Here is a 17,500-nt window from a genome sequence, read left to right as displayed (position 1 = left end):
AAGTCTCTCTAGTCCAGGGGCTCCTGTTTTATCCTGATGGGGGTGTTCATGGACATACTCCGCCGGTCCTCACGGCACAGCACGTACTCGCTGAACTGGGAGGAGTCCACCCCGCCGCCGCAGGACGCTGCCACGCTGAAACCCTTCTGGAACAGACGCTCTAGAACCTGCAGGGACAGAGCAACAACAGAGGTTTAATCAATCAAATCTATTCATAAAGCCCTTTGTACATTAGCAGCCACAAAATGCTTTGCAGTAACCCAGCCTAGACCCGAAAGAACAAGTAGAAGCACAGTGGCCAGGAAAAACTCCCAAAGGGTTAACACAGACTTATCAATAATAATGACCTTGTCCACCCACCACCTCCTCATCAATCAAAGCACATTTACTGGTGATGAGTCACGTATTCAGTAGCACATGTCACTAACCCAATCACATAGATGGCTATGTGCCGGAGGGGCGGTCGGACATCATACTGTCTCTAATATTCATGGTGGTGGGTGGTGGTGAAGGATCTGCTGATGATGATATGAGGGCATGAGCTCAAAGAGATGGAGGGTGTTGGGTGTGTATTAGAGAGAGTTAGCTAGGTGTTTTTGGAGAGAGCTGGCTTGAATTCAGTATATGGAGAGATAACTAGGGCTCCTAATTGGAGTAATGAGCAGTAGGGGTTGAGGAGTGAGGCTGAGGCCTGTAAGATACTGGGAACTGTGAGGGGCTGTGAGCGGCTGTGAGGAGCTGTGAGGGGCTGTGAGAGGCTGTGAGAGGCTGTGAGGGGCTGTGAGAGGCTGTGAGAGGCTGTGAGAAGCTGTGAGGGGCTGTGAGAAGCTGTGAGGGGCTGTGAGGAGCTCTAAGGGTCTGTGAGGAGCTGTGAGAAGCTGTGAAGGGCTGTGAGAGGCTGTGAGTGGCTGTGGGGGGCTGTGAGGAGCTGTGAGGAGCTGTGAGGGGCTGTGAGAGGCTGTGAGGAGCTGTGAGGGGCTGTGAGATGCTGTGAGGAGCTGTGAGGAGCTGTGATGTGCCTTGAGAGGCTGTGAGGGGCTTTGAGAGGCTGTGAGGAGCTGTGAAGGGCTGTGAGAGGCTGTGAGTGGCTGTTGGGGGCTTTGAGGGGCTGTGAGAGGCTGTGAGAGGCTGTGAGGAGCTGTGAGGGGCTGTGAGAGGCTGTGAGGGGCTGTGAGAGGCTGTGAGGAGCTGTGAGGGGCTGTGAACAGCTGTGAGAGGCTGTGAGGTGCTGTGAGGGGCTGTGAGGAGCTGTGAGGAGCTTTGAGGGGCTGTGAGAGGCTGTGAGGAGCTATGAGGGGCTGTGTGAGACTGTGAGAAGCTGTGAGGGGCTGTGAGGAGCTGTGAGGAGAGGAGCTGTGAGGGGCTGTTAGGGGCTGTGAGGAGCTGTGTGGGGCTGTGAGGAGCTGTGAGGAGTTGTGAGGGGCTGTGAGAGGCTGTGAGGAGCTGTGAGAGGCTGTGAGGGGCTGTTAGGGGCTGTGATGAGTTGTGAGGGGCTGTGAGGAGCTGTGAGGAGTTGTGAGGGGCTGTGAGAGGCTGTGAGGAGCTGTGAGGAGCTATGATGGGCTGTGAGAGGCTGTGAGGAGCTGTGAGGGGCTGTTAGGGGCTGTGAGGAGCTGTGAGAGGATGTGATGAGCTGTGAGGAGCTGTTAGTGGCTGTGAGGAGCTGTGAGCAGCTGTGATGAGCTGTGAGGAGCTGTGAGGGGCTGTGAGAGGCCCGTGGTGAATGAGGAAGAGGGAGAATATGCCCCTGACAGGATAATGGAGCTGAAGGGAGAAAACTGAGATGTGAGAGGGATGGATGCACGTTAGTTAGGCTCAGATTTTTTTCATCTCCTGTAATCCTTCTGGGTTTTTTAGGAGAGGGAGTATCTCTAAATCCCAATGTGAGGAGTGCTGTGTATTTATATATTTCCCAGTTCCTTTAATGGAGTGTTGCAGCGTATGGAAATGAAAGGTCTCGCTCAGGGCTAGCCTCCCTCGCCTTGTATTGCCAGATACAAAGCCAGAGACGAAGATCACGCAAAATACATGCGTTTCGCCTGTTGCCCCATATAAACACACACTCGCACACACACACATACACATACACACACACACAAGTGAGAGTGGCCTCTCTAATTGCGAGAGTGGTGGCCCCATTGGAGGGCTAAAGCGGGGCAATTAGTTCTGGTGGTTGAGCCACGCAGCCTCCTCAGTCTAGGGGTTAGGATGCCTGCTGAGGAATTCACAGATCACACAGACCGATAGGACTTGTTAAACAGGCCTGCTCAACTATTAATGGCTGGTTTAAACACTCCCCCCTACCACCTTGCCCTGCTTCCCCCCCTGCCCTGATGCAAAAACAAGGCAGAGAGTGCATCCCAAATTACACCATATTCCCTATGTAATGCATTACTTTTGACCAAGGCCAATAGGGTTCTGGTCTAAACTAGTGCACTATATAGGAAATAGGCCAGGGTGCCAATTGGGACACACACTGAGATTAAATGTGGGACAACAACATTTTTCTTCTTTCACCTAACTAACTCCAATAACGATAACTACCCACTCTCCCTCTCTCTTCTCCTCCCCTCCCCTCCGGAGCTCTGTGACGATGACGGAGTCAGTAATTTGTGGAAAAGAGAGGCGGCATAAGGCTGATGGTGAGCTTAAGAGAGGCACTAATTAAGAGACCTGCCGAAGCATCAAACAAACGCTCCCCAAATCCACGACAGACGATGGAGAGGAGTAACGATTATGGAAATGATATTACACTCCCTGCTTTGATCATTGCATCACATTGCATTTTCACCCCATATCTTTTTTTTGATTTAAAAAATAATATTTTTTTACATGTGAGACTCTGTCACGTTAGGCGAAGCGTTCAGTCACAAAGGAGATTAATAAATCAATAAAGATACTCTTAATTAAAACATTTTGATAATGAGGCATTATTACACTGTAAATACTGTAGATTGCATTTAACCTCAAAATGTCATATTGAATTTCAACACATTGATCTTTGATTCAAAATGCCAAATGTACCAATGTTCAAGTGTCTTTAACCCTTCTTGCTGTAAATAAGGTATTGGCTCTTTCACAGAACCCAAAACTTTGCCCAGGAGTTACAGTGGTTTCTGAAAGTTGCATAGTTGCATACAGTTCTTCACTGTAGCAACACTTTCTGTTCCCCTTTTTCTGCCTCTATGTTTGAAGCTCAGAAAGTGAACAAAAGCATTGGCTCACTTCATCCCCTGTGCACCTTCATAAACGTAGCCTACTGTAGCATACTAAACTATTCTCATTGTTGCAGGGTTGACTTGGCTGCAGAGGGATCAGCCACTGTCACACCCCCACCCCCCTGTACAGCATACAGGGACATGACAGCGCTGCCACTCAAACCTGGGGTCGCCATGGGGATGAGCAGGGGATACATATCAAGCTCGCTCCACTAACCACCCAGCATCATAATGGAAAAGAACGCAGTAGAGACACAAGAGAAGCCGGTGAGGCAGGAATCAAAGTGGATGAGCCTCATGGCTGGAAACAGAGCGTGATGTAATATTGATGGCCACCGGAGTGCACACACACATCGGAGTGCACACACACACACACACACACATACACACACCAGAGTTCACACACAAACACTGGAGTTAACACACACGCAGGAATGCAGGCACATGAATGTGCGTACACACAAACACACACACACACATCTCCAGAGGGGCTAGAGATGCCTGTGCAGCACTCGTCTAAGTCTCCAGATGTCAGGACGTAGGGCGGGCGGTCTCAGTCTCCAGTTGTCAGGACGTAGGGCTGGGGGTCTCAGTCTCCAGTTGTCAGGACATAGGGCTGGGGGTCTCAGTCTCCAGTTGTCAGGATGTAGGGCTGGGGGTCTCAGTCTCCAGTTGTCAGGATGTAGGGCTGGGAGTCTCGGTCTCCAGTTGTCAGGATGTAGGGCTGGGGGTCTCAGTCTCCAGTTGTCAGGACATAGGGCTGGGGGTCTCAGTCTCCAGTTGTCAGGATGTAGGGCTGGGGGTCTCAGTCTCCAGTTGTCAGGACGTAGGGCTGGTGGTCTCAGTCTCCAGTTGTCAGGATGTAGGGCTGGGAGTCTCAGTCTCCAGTTGTCAGGATGTAGGGCAGGGGGTCTCAGTCTCCAGTTGTCAGGATGTAGCGCTGGGAGTCTAAGTCTCCAGTTGTCAGGACGTAGGGCTGGGGGTCTCAGTCTCCAGTTGTCAGGACGTAGGGCTGGGGGTCTCAGTTTCCAGTTGTTAGGATGTAGGGCTGGGGGTCTAAGTCTCCAGTTGTCAGGATGTAGGGCTGGGGGTCTCCGTTTCCAGTTGCCAGGACGTAGGACTGGTGGTCTAAGTCTCCAGTTGTCAGGATGTAGGGCTGGGGGTCTCAGTCTCCAGTTGTCAGGATGTAGGTCTGGGTGTCTAAGTCTCCAGTTGTTAGGACGTAGGGCTGGGGGTCTCAGTCTCCAGTTGTCAGGATGTAGGGCGTGGGGTCTCAGTCTCCAGTTGTTAGGATGTAGAGCTGGGGGTCTCAGTCTCCAGTTGTTAGGATGTAGGGCTGGGGGTCTCAGTCTCCAGTTGTCAGGACGTAGGACTGGGGGACTAACTTTCCAGTTGTTAAGATGTAGGGCGGGGGGATCTCAGTCTCCAGTTGTTAGGATGTAATGCTGGGGGTCTCAGTCTCCAGTTGTTAGGATGTAGGGTGGGGGGGTCTCAGTCTCCAGTTGTTAGGATGTAATGCTGGGGGTCTCAGTCTCCAGTTGTTAGGATGTAGAGCTGGGGGTCTCAGTCTTCAGTTGTCAGGATGTAGGACTGGGGGTCTAAGTCTCCAGTTGAAAGGATGTAATGCTGTGGGTCTAAGTCTCCAGTTGTCAGGACGTAGGGCTGGGGGTCTAAGTCTACAGTTGTCAGGATGTAATGCTGTGGGTCTAAGTCTCCAGTTGTCAGGATGTAGGGCTGGGGGTCTAAGTCTACAGTTGTCAGGATGTAGGGCTGGGGGTCTCAGTCTCCAGTTGTTAGGACGTAGGGCTGGGGGTCTAAGTCTACAGTTGTCAGGATGTAGGGCTGGGGGTCTAAGTCTCCAGTTGTCAGGATGTAGGGCTGGGGGTCTCAGTCTCCAGTTGTTAGGACGTAGGGCTGGGGGTCTAAGTATCCAGTTGTCAGGATGTAGGGCTGGGGGTCTCAGTCTCCAGTTGTCAGGACGTAGGGCTGGGGGTCTCAGTCTTCAGTTGTCAGGATGTAGGGCTGGGGGTCTAAGTATCCAGTTGTCAGGATGTAGGGCTGGGGGTCTCAGTCCACAGTTGTTAGGACGTAGTGCTGGGTGTCTCAGTCTCCAGTTGTTAAGACGTAGGGCTGGGGGTCTAAGTCTACAGTTGTCAGGATGTAGGGCTGGGGGTCTAAGTCTACAGTTGTCAGGATGTAGGGCTGGGGGTCTCAGTCTCCAGTTGTTAGGACGTAGGGCTGGGGGTCTAAGTATCCAGTTGTCAGGATGTAGGGCTGGGGGTCTCAGTCTCCAGTTGTCAGGACGTAGGCCTGGGGGTCTCAGTCTTCAGTTGTCAGGATGTAGGGCTGGGGGTCTAAGTATCCAGTTGTCAGGATGTAGGGCTGGGGGTCTCAGTCCACAGTTGTTAGGACGTAGTGCTGGGTGTCTCAGTCTCCAGTTGTTAGGACGTAGGGCGGGGGGTCTAAGTCTCCAGTTGTCAGGACGTAGGGCTGGGGGTCTAAGTCTCCAGTTGTTAGGATGTAGGGCTGGGGGTCTCAGTCTCAAGTTGTCAGGACGTAGGGCTGGGGGTCTCAGTCTCCAGTTGTTAGGACGTAGTACTGGGGGTCTCAGTCTCCAGTTGTCAGGACGTAGGGCGGGGGGTCTCAGTCTCCAGTTGTCAGGACGTAGGGCTGGGGGTCTAAGTATCCAGTTGTCAGGATGTAGGGCTGGGGGTCTCAGTCTCCAGTTGTTAGGATGTAGTGTGCTGGGTGTCTCAGTCTCCAGTTGTCAGGACGTAGGGCTGGGGGTCTAAGTATCCAGTTGTCAGGATGTAGGGCTGGGGGTCTCAGTCTCCAGTTGTCAGGACGTAGGCCTGGGGGTCGCTTTCTCCAGTTGTCAGGACGTAGGGCTGGGGGTCTAAGTATCCAGTTGTCAGGATGTAGGGCTGGGGGTCTCAGTCTCCAGTTGTCAGGACGTAGGGCTGGGGGTCTAAGTATCCAGTTGTCAGGATGTAGGGCTGGGGGTCTAAGTCTACAGTTATCAGGATGTAGGGCTGGGGGTCTCAGTCTCCAGTTGTCAGGATGTAGGGCTGGGGGTCTAAGTATCCAGTTGTCAGGATGTAGGGCTGGGGGTCTCAGTCTCCAGCTGTCAGGATGTAGGGCTGGGGGTCTCAGTCTCCAGTTGTCAGGATGTAGGGCTGGGGGTCTCAGTCTCCAGTTGTCAGGACGTAGGGCTGGGCGTCTAAGTCTCCAGTTGTCAGGATGTAGGGCTGGGGGTCTAAGTCTACAGTTGTCAGGATGTAGGGCTGGGGGTCTAAGTCTACAGTTGTCAGGACGTAGAGCTGGGGGTCTAAGTCTACAGTTGTCAGGATGTAGGGCTGGGGGTCTCAGTCTCCAGTTGTCAGGATGTAGGGCTGGGGGTCTCAGTCTCCAGTTGTCAGGATGTAGGGCTGGTGGTCTCAGTCTCCAGTTGTCAGGACGTAGGGCTAGGGGTCTAAGTATCCAGTTGTCAGGATGTAGGGCTGGGGGTCTCAGTCTCCAGTTGTCAGGACGTAGGGCTGGGGGTCTAAGTCTACAGTTGTCAGGATGTAGGGCTGGGGGTCTCAGTCTACAGTTGTCAGGGTGTAGGGCTGGGGGTCTCAGTCTCCAGTTGTCAGGATGTAGGGCTGGTGGTCTCAGTCTCCAGTTGTCAGGAAGTAGGGCTAGGGGTCTAAGTATCCAGTTGTCAGGATGTAGGGCTGGGGGTCTAAGTCTACAGTTGTCAGGATGTAGGGTTGGGGGTCTCAGTCTACAGTTGTCAGGGTGTAGGGCTGGGGGTCTCAGTTTCCAGTTGTTAGGACGTAGGGCTGGGGGTCTCAGTCTCCAGTTGTCAGGATGTAGGGCTGGGGGTCTCAGTCTACAGTTGTCAGGGTGTAGGGCTGGGGGTCTCAGTCTACAGTTGTCAGGACGTAGGGCTGGGGGTCTCAGTCTACAGTTGTCAGGGTGTAGGGCTGGGGGTCTCAGTCTACAGTTGTCAGGGTGTAGGGCTGGGGGTCTCAGTCTACAGTTGTCAGGGTGTAGGGCTGGGTGTGAGTGACTGGTAGAGCAGACTGAGAGAAATGTGGTGCTGCACGGAGGGAGTCCTACTTTGTTTAACTATACATGGCCATTAAAATGTGACAAGGCGCTCCGCTGTTTCTACCTCATCTTCATTCTCCACTTCATCACAAGCATCAAAAGACCTATTAGAAAGTGGTTGTCTGATCACACTAAAGTGTTCCATTTCTAGGGGGGACAACTGCTGCCTTGTCTCAGAGAAAAGTTCACAATGTAAGTTTGTAGTAAAGCTTTGACACAGGAGGGCCAGAAATAGTGTTGGTAGCTAACTTTATCATGTGCTCTGTGTTTTTTTTCCAGAAGGGTGGCAATGGAGGTGGTGATGGTAGTGGTGGTGGTGATGGTGGTGGTGGTGATGGTGATGGCGGTGGTGATGGCGGTGGTGATGGCGGTGGTGATGGTGCTGGTGATGGAGGTGGTGGTGATGGAGGTGGTGGTGCTGGTGGTGGAGGAAGTGGTGGGGATGGACGTGGTGAGGGTGATAGTGAAGGCGGTGGTGGTGATAAGGGTGGTGGAGGTGGTGGTGGAGGTGGTGGTGAGGGTGGTGGTGAGGGTGATGGAGATGGTGGTAAGGGTGGTACTGGTGGTAAGGGTGGTGGAGGTGGTGGTGGTGAGGGTGGTGGTGGTGGTGAGGGTGGTGGTAAGGGTGGTGGAGGTGGTGGTGGTGAGGGTGGTGGTGGTGGTAAGGGTGGTGGGGGGGATGATGGAGTGGGTGGTGGTGGTAGTGTGGGTGATGGAGGTGGTGGTGGTGAGGGTGGTGGTGGTGATTGAGGCAGACTGCAGGTTTGAGCCATGTTCTCCCTGTTACCATCTGACCCAGTATGGATTGATAGGCTGGCTATGTGACATGGCGTGTCAGAAAGAGTGGCTGGGCCATGTAATGTCCCCGGCCCTGGCAGCCCTGGCAGTGAGGGGACAGGAAGGACAGGGGCCGTCTCAGAGTAGTGTTGCTGTCAGGGTGATGAAGGAAGGATTGCGTCTGGCTTGATCACAGTGCTCCATCACTATGATGTACGGAGGTGGGTACCGGCCGGCTCCTGCTTCGGGACAGTGTGTGTGTGTGTGTGTGTGTGTGTGTGTGTGTGTGTGTGTGTGTGTGTGTGTGTGTGTGTGTGTGTGTGTGTGTGTATGTGTGTGTGTGTGTGTGTGTGTGTGTGTGTGTGTGTGTGTGTGTGTGTGTGTGTGTGTGTGTGTGTGTTTGTGTACACCTCTGTGGCTCTTTAGCTAAATGTTTTCCCCCTTAAGCGTCCCAGTCCTTTTTTCCCATGGCTCTACATCACAGGTGGTTTGCATTATTCCCCTTAAACTCCTTCATGACTGGAGGAATGAATCGTTCACTCACCAAGGTGGGGTTGTTTATAGGTTTTCTCTTAGGTTGGAGTTGGTAAGAACGTTTTCTCAGACAGAATGAGTAAGTAAGCCGCCCAAAATCTTATTGGGGATTAATTATAATGAATGTACCTGCCCTTGTATCGGAAGAAAAATGCTGCGACTAAAGGCATCAGATCACTCTGTATTTAAAACTGAGACTGAAGAATCCAAACCAGGGCAACACGGAAATAAACAAGTTCCCAACACTATTTTCCATCTCTTTCTCAAAACTTTCTCTCTCTTTTTCTCTTCTCTTTCTTTCTCTGTGGGCAGGGTGTGGTTGCATTCCCTTGGGTCGGGGTCTGATCACAGGCACATTGTCTGGCCAGGTAAGATGAGGATTATTCTCATAACCTTCTCATACCTTCACGCAACAATGACACAGGACAGGATGAGGAAGTTGTTTAGAAAAATCTCCCCTTACACCAGAAAACACCTCCTTCTGCTCTCTGTTCCCCTCACCTACAGCAGCTCAATGAGCCTATCTGCCAACCCCTGCAGTGTGCTTGTGTGTGTGTTTGTGTTTGTGTGTGCGCGTGTCTGTGCGCATGCGTGTTTGTCTTAAAGGGGCCAGCCCAGAGAGAGAAAGAGCCCTGCCGCGAACAACACCTCCCCATCCGGGCAAAGGCTATATGTTGAGCCAAAGCCCTCTAGAGCCCCACTGTGTCCCTCATTCACTAACACAAACATCACAAACAGGGAACCCTGAAGAGAAGGCAGGCTTCCGTTTCTACCAGTGCAAAGTCATTCACACGCTGCCTGAGCCCCAAATGACACCCTATTCCCCATATAAGGTGCCATATTCCCCACTATGCAGGGCATATGGTGCCATTTGGGAAGCAGACACTGAATAATGGGGTTGGTTTCACCTCAGCTCCACAGAGAGACAGTGAGTCTGGGGGTTTGTTTCACCTCAGCTTCACAGAGAAACAGTGAGTCTGTGGGTTTGTTTCACCTCAGCTTCACAGAGAGACAGTGAGTCTTTAGGTTTGTTTCACTTCAGCTTCACAGAGAGACAGTGAGTCTGTGGGTTTGTTTCACCTCAGCTCCACAGAGAAACAGTGAGTCTGTGGGTTTGTTTCACCTCAGCTACACAGAGAGAGAGAGAGTCTGTGGGTTGGTTTCACCTCAGCCCCACTGTCTGTGGGAAAGGCCTGATAATGAAACCTAAAATAGGAGGGATCCTTCCCAGTCCATTTGAAACAGATGTATGGCGCACACTGAGACCAGACTCGGCGGTAAACATAGTGGGGAAATGTTGTGTTAGTTGATGCGGCCAATTAATTATATTGCAAGCCATTTAAAAATCTATAAAAGAAGTATAAACCGGTTTAGGCTGTTTGAGAAATTGTAAGTATGGTATTAAAAAATGCAATACGTGTATTTCAATCTCCCCGGGCAGTGTTATATTGGAGTCTTTTTAAAAAGAGGAGCTGTGTCTTAAAAAGGAGTCAAACGTAAATTATGCATATCATTTTTTTTCACCCATCTCATTTTTGTGAGAAGAAAACATGGCCGCAGTGCAGGCAGACAGACAGTGGAGAGGAGACAAGACTTTGTCCCGCTGCTCAGGCAGCTAGGCAGCAGCCCCGGAGGTGGTCTCTCACATTGGCAGGAGGACGGTGGAGGTGTCAGAGCAGAACGCCTGCCCGGCGTGTTGGGGGTAGTGTGGGGCATGCTGGGCGCTGGGTGAGGCTCCTCTATGTGTTGATCTGTATGGCTATTGGCAATGAGGTGTTGATGATACCACAGAGCTGTGGTGAGAGGCTGCTCTGCTCCTTAAAGCCTCATTCAAACCTTGGAGAGGGAAGAGTGCTTTCTGAGAGGAAGATTAATATTATTGCTGTGACATACGCCTACAAGTGGCTGAAAAAACGTGTCACTATCTCCGAACATCTTAAACAAATTCACTCTAAATCACATCAGAGTAACTATTATCCCATGTGAGTTATGATGAGGGGTTGTTGCTACAGAACAGTCATCTTGTCTGTGGCTACACGCAGGCTACAAATCATGTCACATGCCTTTACATGGACATTTCAAAGTGGAGTCCTTGTCCTATAGATCACCAGTGATGACAGTCAACAGTCAACTTCACACCTGTAAAACGTGATACACCATTATACCCACTTTAAACCCTGCTCCCTCAAGACTATAGGAAAACAGAAGTCACAGAGGCTCTCTGGGGTTTTCATCACCCGGAAAAAAAACTTCTAGTGATGATTAAAGACAGCTGCCGACATTCATGCACAGACAAAACGTTATCTACCTGGACAGAGTTGAGCCTGCAGTAGCCGTTGAGGGGGAAGCGGATGACGTGCGTGGGGTCCTGGTTCCAGCCGGCGTTCACCGAGTTGCACATGACGTCTCCAGTCTCGGGGAAGATCTCCTCGATGAGCACCTTCTCCCCGCTAAGGGCGATCCTCTCACCTAGGTCAGGCGTCACCCGCACCACCAGGCAGTCACAGGGCTGGGCCGTCCTGCGCTGCTCCCTCTCCTGCTTCCAACGCTCCAGCTCCTTAATCATGGGGGACAGCTGGTAGTACCGAGCCTCCTCGTACAGCAGGTGGAACTCCTGGATGGGACAGGATAGGGAACATGCACAAACACTCAAATCCAAGTAATTTTCATGTCAGACCTCTTTGTCCTTTTCACGCCACTTCGATACGAAGTGATTTTCTTAGCAAGATAGGAGCGCATTTTTGCTAACCCTAACCCTTTCCCTAACCTTAACCTCAGACTCCTAACCTGCTACGTTAATTCTCCTAACCTGCTGTGTAAATTCTCCTAACCTGCAATGGGAAAATCAGTTCTGTATCAAAGTGGCTTTAAAAGAGTGTATTTTATAGTCCCTCATATTAATCTCATGGTATTTCCTGGTTACAAATGATCTCGGTTAGGCCCACATTGAACATTAAAATATCTCAGATTGAAGAATGATTCACTGGTAAACCAGATCAGTCTCCAGTTGTTTACAAGAAAGGCCTGTATTGTTTTTTATTACCATGCTAACCATGGCCATACTGTAGCTGCAATCAGCCAGTCACTCTCTACTCCAACAGTAGCTGTTGGCAGGGCTGAGTAATCCTCTAGCATGTTGTATTGAGCTCTACTCTATAGAGGCCTGTGTCAGTGAGGCGAGGCTCAGCGAGCCCAGGCTGCAGTGATGTGGGATGGGATGGTACATTCCTATGTGCAGACAGTCTAGCTGCAGCAGATTGCCTAGCTGCCTCCCCCCCTGGGCTGTGCTTGCTGGGGGCCATTTGCCCCTGCGCTCTTGCCTCTAATTTCCCACAAGACCAGATGGCACCATCGTTCAACACTACCATAGAAAATACCAGGAAGACTGAGGAAGAAAGGCAAGCTATTGGTAGTTAGCTAACAGAGGGGAGGTGAGGGGAATATATATGGGAGAAGAAGTGAACATGAGGATAATTATAATATAATCCATGGTTGATTTTTTATGCATGCTTTACACAGAGGGGATTTTATGGTAATGTCTAATGTGAATAGTGGCCCGATGTTAAGCTCTGATATCACAATTTTATATTGTGTCAAATGAGTATTGTAAATGTGCTTGCAAAACAATCAGTAATTGATTTAGCAACCAGAAGCTCTAACTGGAAATTATAATCGGGTAAGTTGCTACATTTATGGGTGCTGCATTCCTAAAAATGTTATGTGATGTATTTCCTGTACAAAGGGTAGGTCGAAAATACACAGAGGTTAAGATAACGTCGTCACAAATCTTGGACCTGCGCTCATGCTAACTAGCAGCAGCATTGCTAACTAGCATAGCTGGTCACATTGTTGAAAAGAGCTTTGGGATATTAGAATCTTGTTGTCTTAACAATTGTCATCTTCAACCTAGCACAAAGGGAAACAATATTTCCCATGACATAATGAGTTGTCATACCCTCCATGTATTTGGTCGGTATCAGGACCTTCTAATCATTCTCTTTATGAAAGAATCTGGTTCAAGAGAAAAGTTGATGATCGCAGTGTCATTATGCACTTCTAAAGTAAGTTAGGGTTTGTGTAGAGGAAAGAAAGAGAGTGTGCCTGTTTCAGTCTGACTGCATCATCATTGGCTGTGGGTGTTGGGTGCTGGGGGTGCTGGGGGAACCAAATCTAAAAAGAGTTTTCCCTCGCCTCTCCAGAACACTGCTGGGTACAGAGTATGGTACGGCAATAGCAGCAAACAGCATATTATTAACCCTGTCTGCCTCAGTCAGGATGGAAGGAATAGCCACTTTCAAATCCCCCTGCATGAAAAACCCTAACATGAAAAACCTTCTGCTTCTTTAACCCTCATTCGACCCCCCATCTGAAAACCAGGAATGGCCCAAAACCAACTCTAGCTGAAGCAGGCGGTGACGCAACACATTTTAAGCCGACATTCTAATATTTAATATTACAGAATGTGAAGGGGTGGTTCGGTCACTTTTTTTCTCAGCCTTCTCTAGGCCCTCCTCACTGCGGCTGACAAAATACATAAAGAGACGTTCCCCCTTAGGGGTGCTCTCTGTATCGAAGTGTAGCTCCTCATCCTTCACAGGTCTGAAGCCACGGATGGATGTGTTTTTAACAGGGGTCTGTCTGCGAGGCACTTTAGTCATCTTGAGCCTGAGCCGGGCAGAACAGAAAACAACAGAATAATCCTAACGTAATGCTGAAGTGAGGATGAGAGGGGAGACAGGCCCAACAGCTCTGTCTTGGCTGTATGCTGCCAGCTCTAAGAGACAATCTATCCCACAATCCCGTGTCCAGACAGGCCGGTTGAGCTCCAAAATAATGATCCGACCTGATCACCCACTGGCAAGGCAACATCGCAGGGAAGGACAGAGGGAGAATAGAGGGAGTTGGGAGCGCAAAATAGAGAGATGGGGAGAGAGCGACAGAGAAGGAGCAGACAGAGAGAGATTATCTTGATCCAAAACAGGAACAAAATAGTTTTTACAGGTAATTAAACCAACAAAATTAGAAGTGACCTTCTGCACTGTCATTTGACATGGATATGGAAACACCACTGCACCATATGCAGTGATAATGAATAAGACGATAATGAATGTGAAATGAGTTAGCCTTAATATTATAATAACACTTTGTCTATCACTGTGAGTGACTGAGAAATCTACTGGATCGAACTGAGAAATAAAGAACTTACTCTTCATTGATAATATAATATAATTGTAACATGCAAAAACACACCAGAATGGTTAAGGACCATCACCTAATTTGACTGAGCATTGCTTACACACCTTGTGATTCATTGTAGTCTGAATAATGTCTGAAATATGTCATGTGGAAAGCACATTAAGGGTGAATATTGTATTACATCTACTGATATATGCTGAATATTTGTTACTATACTGCTAAGTAGGCTTTCACATTGATTTAGCTAAACACACAGCATGTTGGCTGCCAGCAGCAGAAGAGATCCAGGCCTGGGGCGACGCCAACACTGATTGTGTTCAAATAAGAACATGCTCAAGTCCTCCTAACCATATTTGCATTTTTTTCAGAGTTCACACAAATTGAAAGGTATGCAGATCAACAGAGAGAGAGAGAGGAGGCTGGATGATACGAGTGAATTCATGTAATGAGTTGAAACAAGGAGGCCCGATGCTGCATTCGTTTGACTTACAGTCATTGGCTGATTGGACTGTGTAGAATAGGAGTGGATGAGAACAGCTATAGCTTCCATACAGTACACTATACAGATCAAACCAAAACCAAAATGTAATTTGCCAAAAATGTGAAGGAAGCTTTCATGTTCTCACTGTTGTTCAGGTCAGTCCCCATTCAGCCATAATGCTTGGCCCTGAGAGTTAGCCAGGGGGATCTGCCTCTCCTCTACTCCCCTTAGCCAGAGTGATGAACTACTCCAAGCCGACAGGGAAAGACATGGAAGTTTGGGTATAATAGGCTGAACTAAAAGGGATCTGGATGGACAGGAACAGATGGAGCACTGAATATGCTCTCCTTAGACATCATCAACCAGAACTTTACATTTTACTAATTGTGTTTTAGATCGATCAAAGTGGTTATATCACAGAAGAGTCCATGATCGATCGTTGGCCTGAATCTTTGCTCTGTTACTAAGTAGAATAACTTAGTAACAATAGTATGTGTATATTTCCAGAGCTGGTTGTTTTGCCAAGCCAAGCGCATCCAGGAAGGAGTCTCCTCATGCGCAGTCTGAAACAGGAGACAGGTGTGTGCAGCCACAGTGGGCTAACATGGACCAAAGTCGCTCCAGGTTCCCAGATAGAGCACTGTATAAAAGTGTGTGTGTGTGTGTGTGTGTGTGTGTGTGTGTGTGTGTGTGTGTGTGTGTGTGTGTGTGTGTGTGTGTGTGTGTGTGTGTGTGTGTGTGTGTGTGTGTGTGTGTGTGTGTGTGTGTGTGTGTGTGTGTGTGTGTGTGTGTGTGTGTGGTGTATGTGTGTGTGTGTGTGTGTGTGTGTGTGTGTGTGTGTGTGTGTGTGTGTGTGTGTGTGTGTGTGTTTGTCTTTCTGTAGACATTCCCTACAATACACTCCCTCCCCACACATTCCCCTCTGTCAGACTCAGGACCACATTATTCTCGCCTTGTCTAGTATTCCTACTTCCCTCTCAAGCCCAGTTCCTTTAAACAGTCATGGCACTCTATTGAGAGCAGAGAGAGAGGCAGTGGCTGGGAGACTGGGTGGTACTGTCAGACTGGAACAAGTGGAACAGGGGCTATACAGCCTGTTTCACCTGGCCTCACCTCTATAGAAATCATTTTTTTGTGAGAAACAACAGCTCTGGGCTTTGGTTCACATCACAGAACTATGTTATGTTTTAGACTGAATTTTCACCTTTCCTCCACGGTATATTAAATGTTCAGTCTGGGATCTTAAGCACTTACAAATTGTAACATATTGTACAAATGACATTAAAATGTATATATATAGAATAATTTGCCATTCGTAACATATCAAATTCAGAATTACTGGCTGAAATTATACAATACCTTCAAAGCATCACTTTAATGATAAATTGGTGGGGATTAATTTGATTTGATTTCCAATGATTTATTAATTTTAAAAAATGACTGCTGATATTGAATGTGAATGTAATATTAATAATGTTTACAATATAAATTGATAGATAGCGAAAACTAACATCTTGGACATTCTTCTCAGATGAGAGGGAAGTTCAAACTTTGAATCAATCATCTATCCTTTGTATATTTCTACACTGTGTGAGTTCATACAGCGCAGATACTGTACACATGATGCTATGGTGTGCAAATACAAATCATCATGTACCTTGAAGTCATCTGGCAGAAGCAGTTTGCAGGTCCTGAGGAAGCTGAGAATGTAACGGAATATTTCTCCATCCCTGTCGATGAAGTAGTGCTGCTTCAAGCTGTCCAGCACGATGGGCTCTGTGCCATTAAACTGTATGAAACAATTACCCTCCATTTCTTTTTTCCATTTTATTAGCTCTAAGTCTGAAATGTATTAGCATCCTGGTTGAAACAAGGGGCTTAAGGGACATTTCCTGTGTTCCAGGCCTGTTTGAAGTGTCCCTTCTGCTGTGTGATTAGGACAACATACAGTGTCTCAGCTGGTACTTACAGATATTAATGTTATGGGTTCAGTTTAAAGCTCTATTACTAAAGGGTTAATAAAAAATTTAACTGGGGTTTGCTACAATGAAATATGATATATGATTCTCTATAGTGTTTGAATCCATGATGCTCTGATGCTCATACTCTGATACCTATTTGTGTTTTAAATACAAATGTTCCACTGAATTATGTATTGATTTGGTTCATTGTTGAAAACAAGAGCCCAAGTGTGACTATTCCACCTCGTGCTATTCACTGTAAAAATCTGCATTCACTCAAAAAGTAATTTATCTAAAATAACTGATGCAGGTTTCCCATTAGAATGCAGAACAACAGAGGGAAATTCCATGAATTATGGACATAACTTCTAAGTAATAAGACACCTGTAGCTTGCCAAGCATCCATCCATAGTCGGCCTCTCAAAATGTAACCAGGAGTGAACAAGGAGCCTGGCTAACACTGGAAAATGCAGTAATCTGTTAGCTTTCATCCTACTTTTTCTTTCTTTTTTTTTTTCATCCTACTTTCATATACTGTCGATACGATGCCTTGAGATATGGTTGGAAACTACACATTTTTCTCATCTCTTGTGAGGTTGTCATGGTACAGGTGTAAGATCTTGCTTTGATCACCCTGTTGCAGGAGAACTTTCTTGCAATGCAGGAAATCAAAAATATGTAGTGTATTTGACGTTTACAAAGGCTTCTGAAGTTTGTAATTTCCACTTTTAAATTTCAGACTTGATTTTCCCAAACTGGCCCAAATTAAGATCCTGCATCATTAGCTACTGTAGCTCTCAACCATTAGTTCATTCATTTCACCTCAGATCTGCACTAGGTGATAATAGCTATAGACCTGGAAGGAAGAGAAATAGGACTTTTATGTTGGTCATTTTAGAGACATGATTGACATGGTGTCTCTATCACTGTTTTACTTAAGTATTTGTATGTGTCACTCAACAGTTTTCTGTAGAAGTGGCAGTTCAGAGTATTTAGAGTAACCTTTAAAATGGTTTGACTGAAACATTTCCCTCCTCTCTCCCAGAAACAGCTCTTGGCAGAGAGAAGGCTTCTCTGTTATCATCGTTCTGATGTAATCAGCTCTTTAATCATGCTAACAGCTTTTAGGTCAGCTGAGTACAGTTAAACCACAAAGAAGATCACCAGAAAGTCTCATTCTCACAAGCTGCTTTTGCCCAGTGACTGTTAAATCCTGTTATAAGGCATAACACAAGAAA

At 48.0% G+C, this 17,500-nt stretch overlaps 1 protein-coding gene across 1 annotated transcript in view; it reads right to left on the bottom strand.

Annotated features, from left to right (window-relative positions):
* Nucleotides 1-17,500, bottom strand: part of LOC110506720 (BTB/POZ domain-containing protein kctd15) — a 29,125-nt gene that overhangs the window by 1,217 nt on the left and 10,408 nt on the right. The window contains exons 4-6 of the mRNA XM_090221648.1: nucleotides 15,959-16,143; nucleotides 10,933-11,238; nucleotides 1-167 (exon numbers count right to left, since the gene is read on the bottom strand). The exon at nucleotides 1-167 is cut by the window's left edge and continues 1,217 nt beyond it. Coding sequence (XP_090077774.1) covers nucleotides 9-167; nucleotides 10,933-11,238; nucleotides 15,959-16,143 — 650 coding nt within the window. The 3' untranslated portion in view covers nucleotides 1-8. The remainder of the gene's footprint in view (nucleotides 168-10,932; nucleotides 11,239-15,958; nucleotides 16,144-17,500) is intronic.

Source organism: Oncorhynchus mykiss, chromosome 26, assembly GCF_057628025.1.
Source record: "Oncorhynchus mykiss isolate SJ-2025 chromosome 26, ASM5762802v1, whole genome shotgun sequence".
In the NCBI taxonomy this organism is placed as follows: domain Eukaryota; kingdom Metazoa; phylum Chordata; class Actinopteri; order Salmoniformes; family Salmonidae; genus Oncorhynchus; species Oncorhynchus mykiss.
This window is presented reverse-complemented; position numbering and strand designations above follow the sequence as displayed.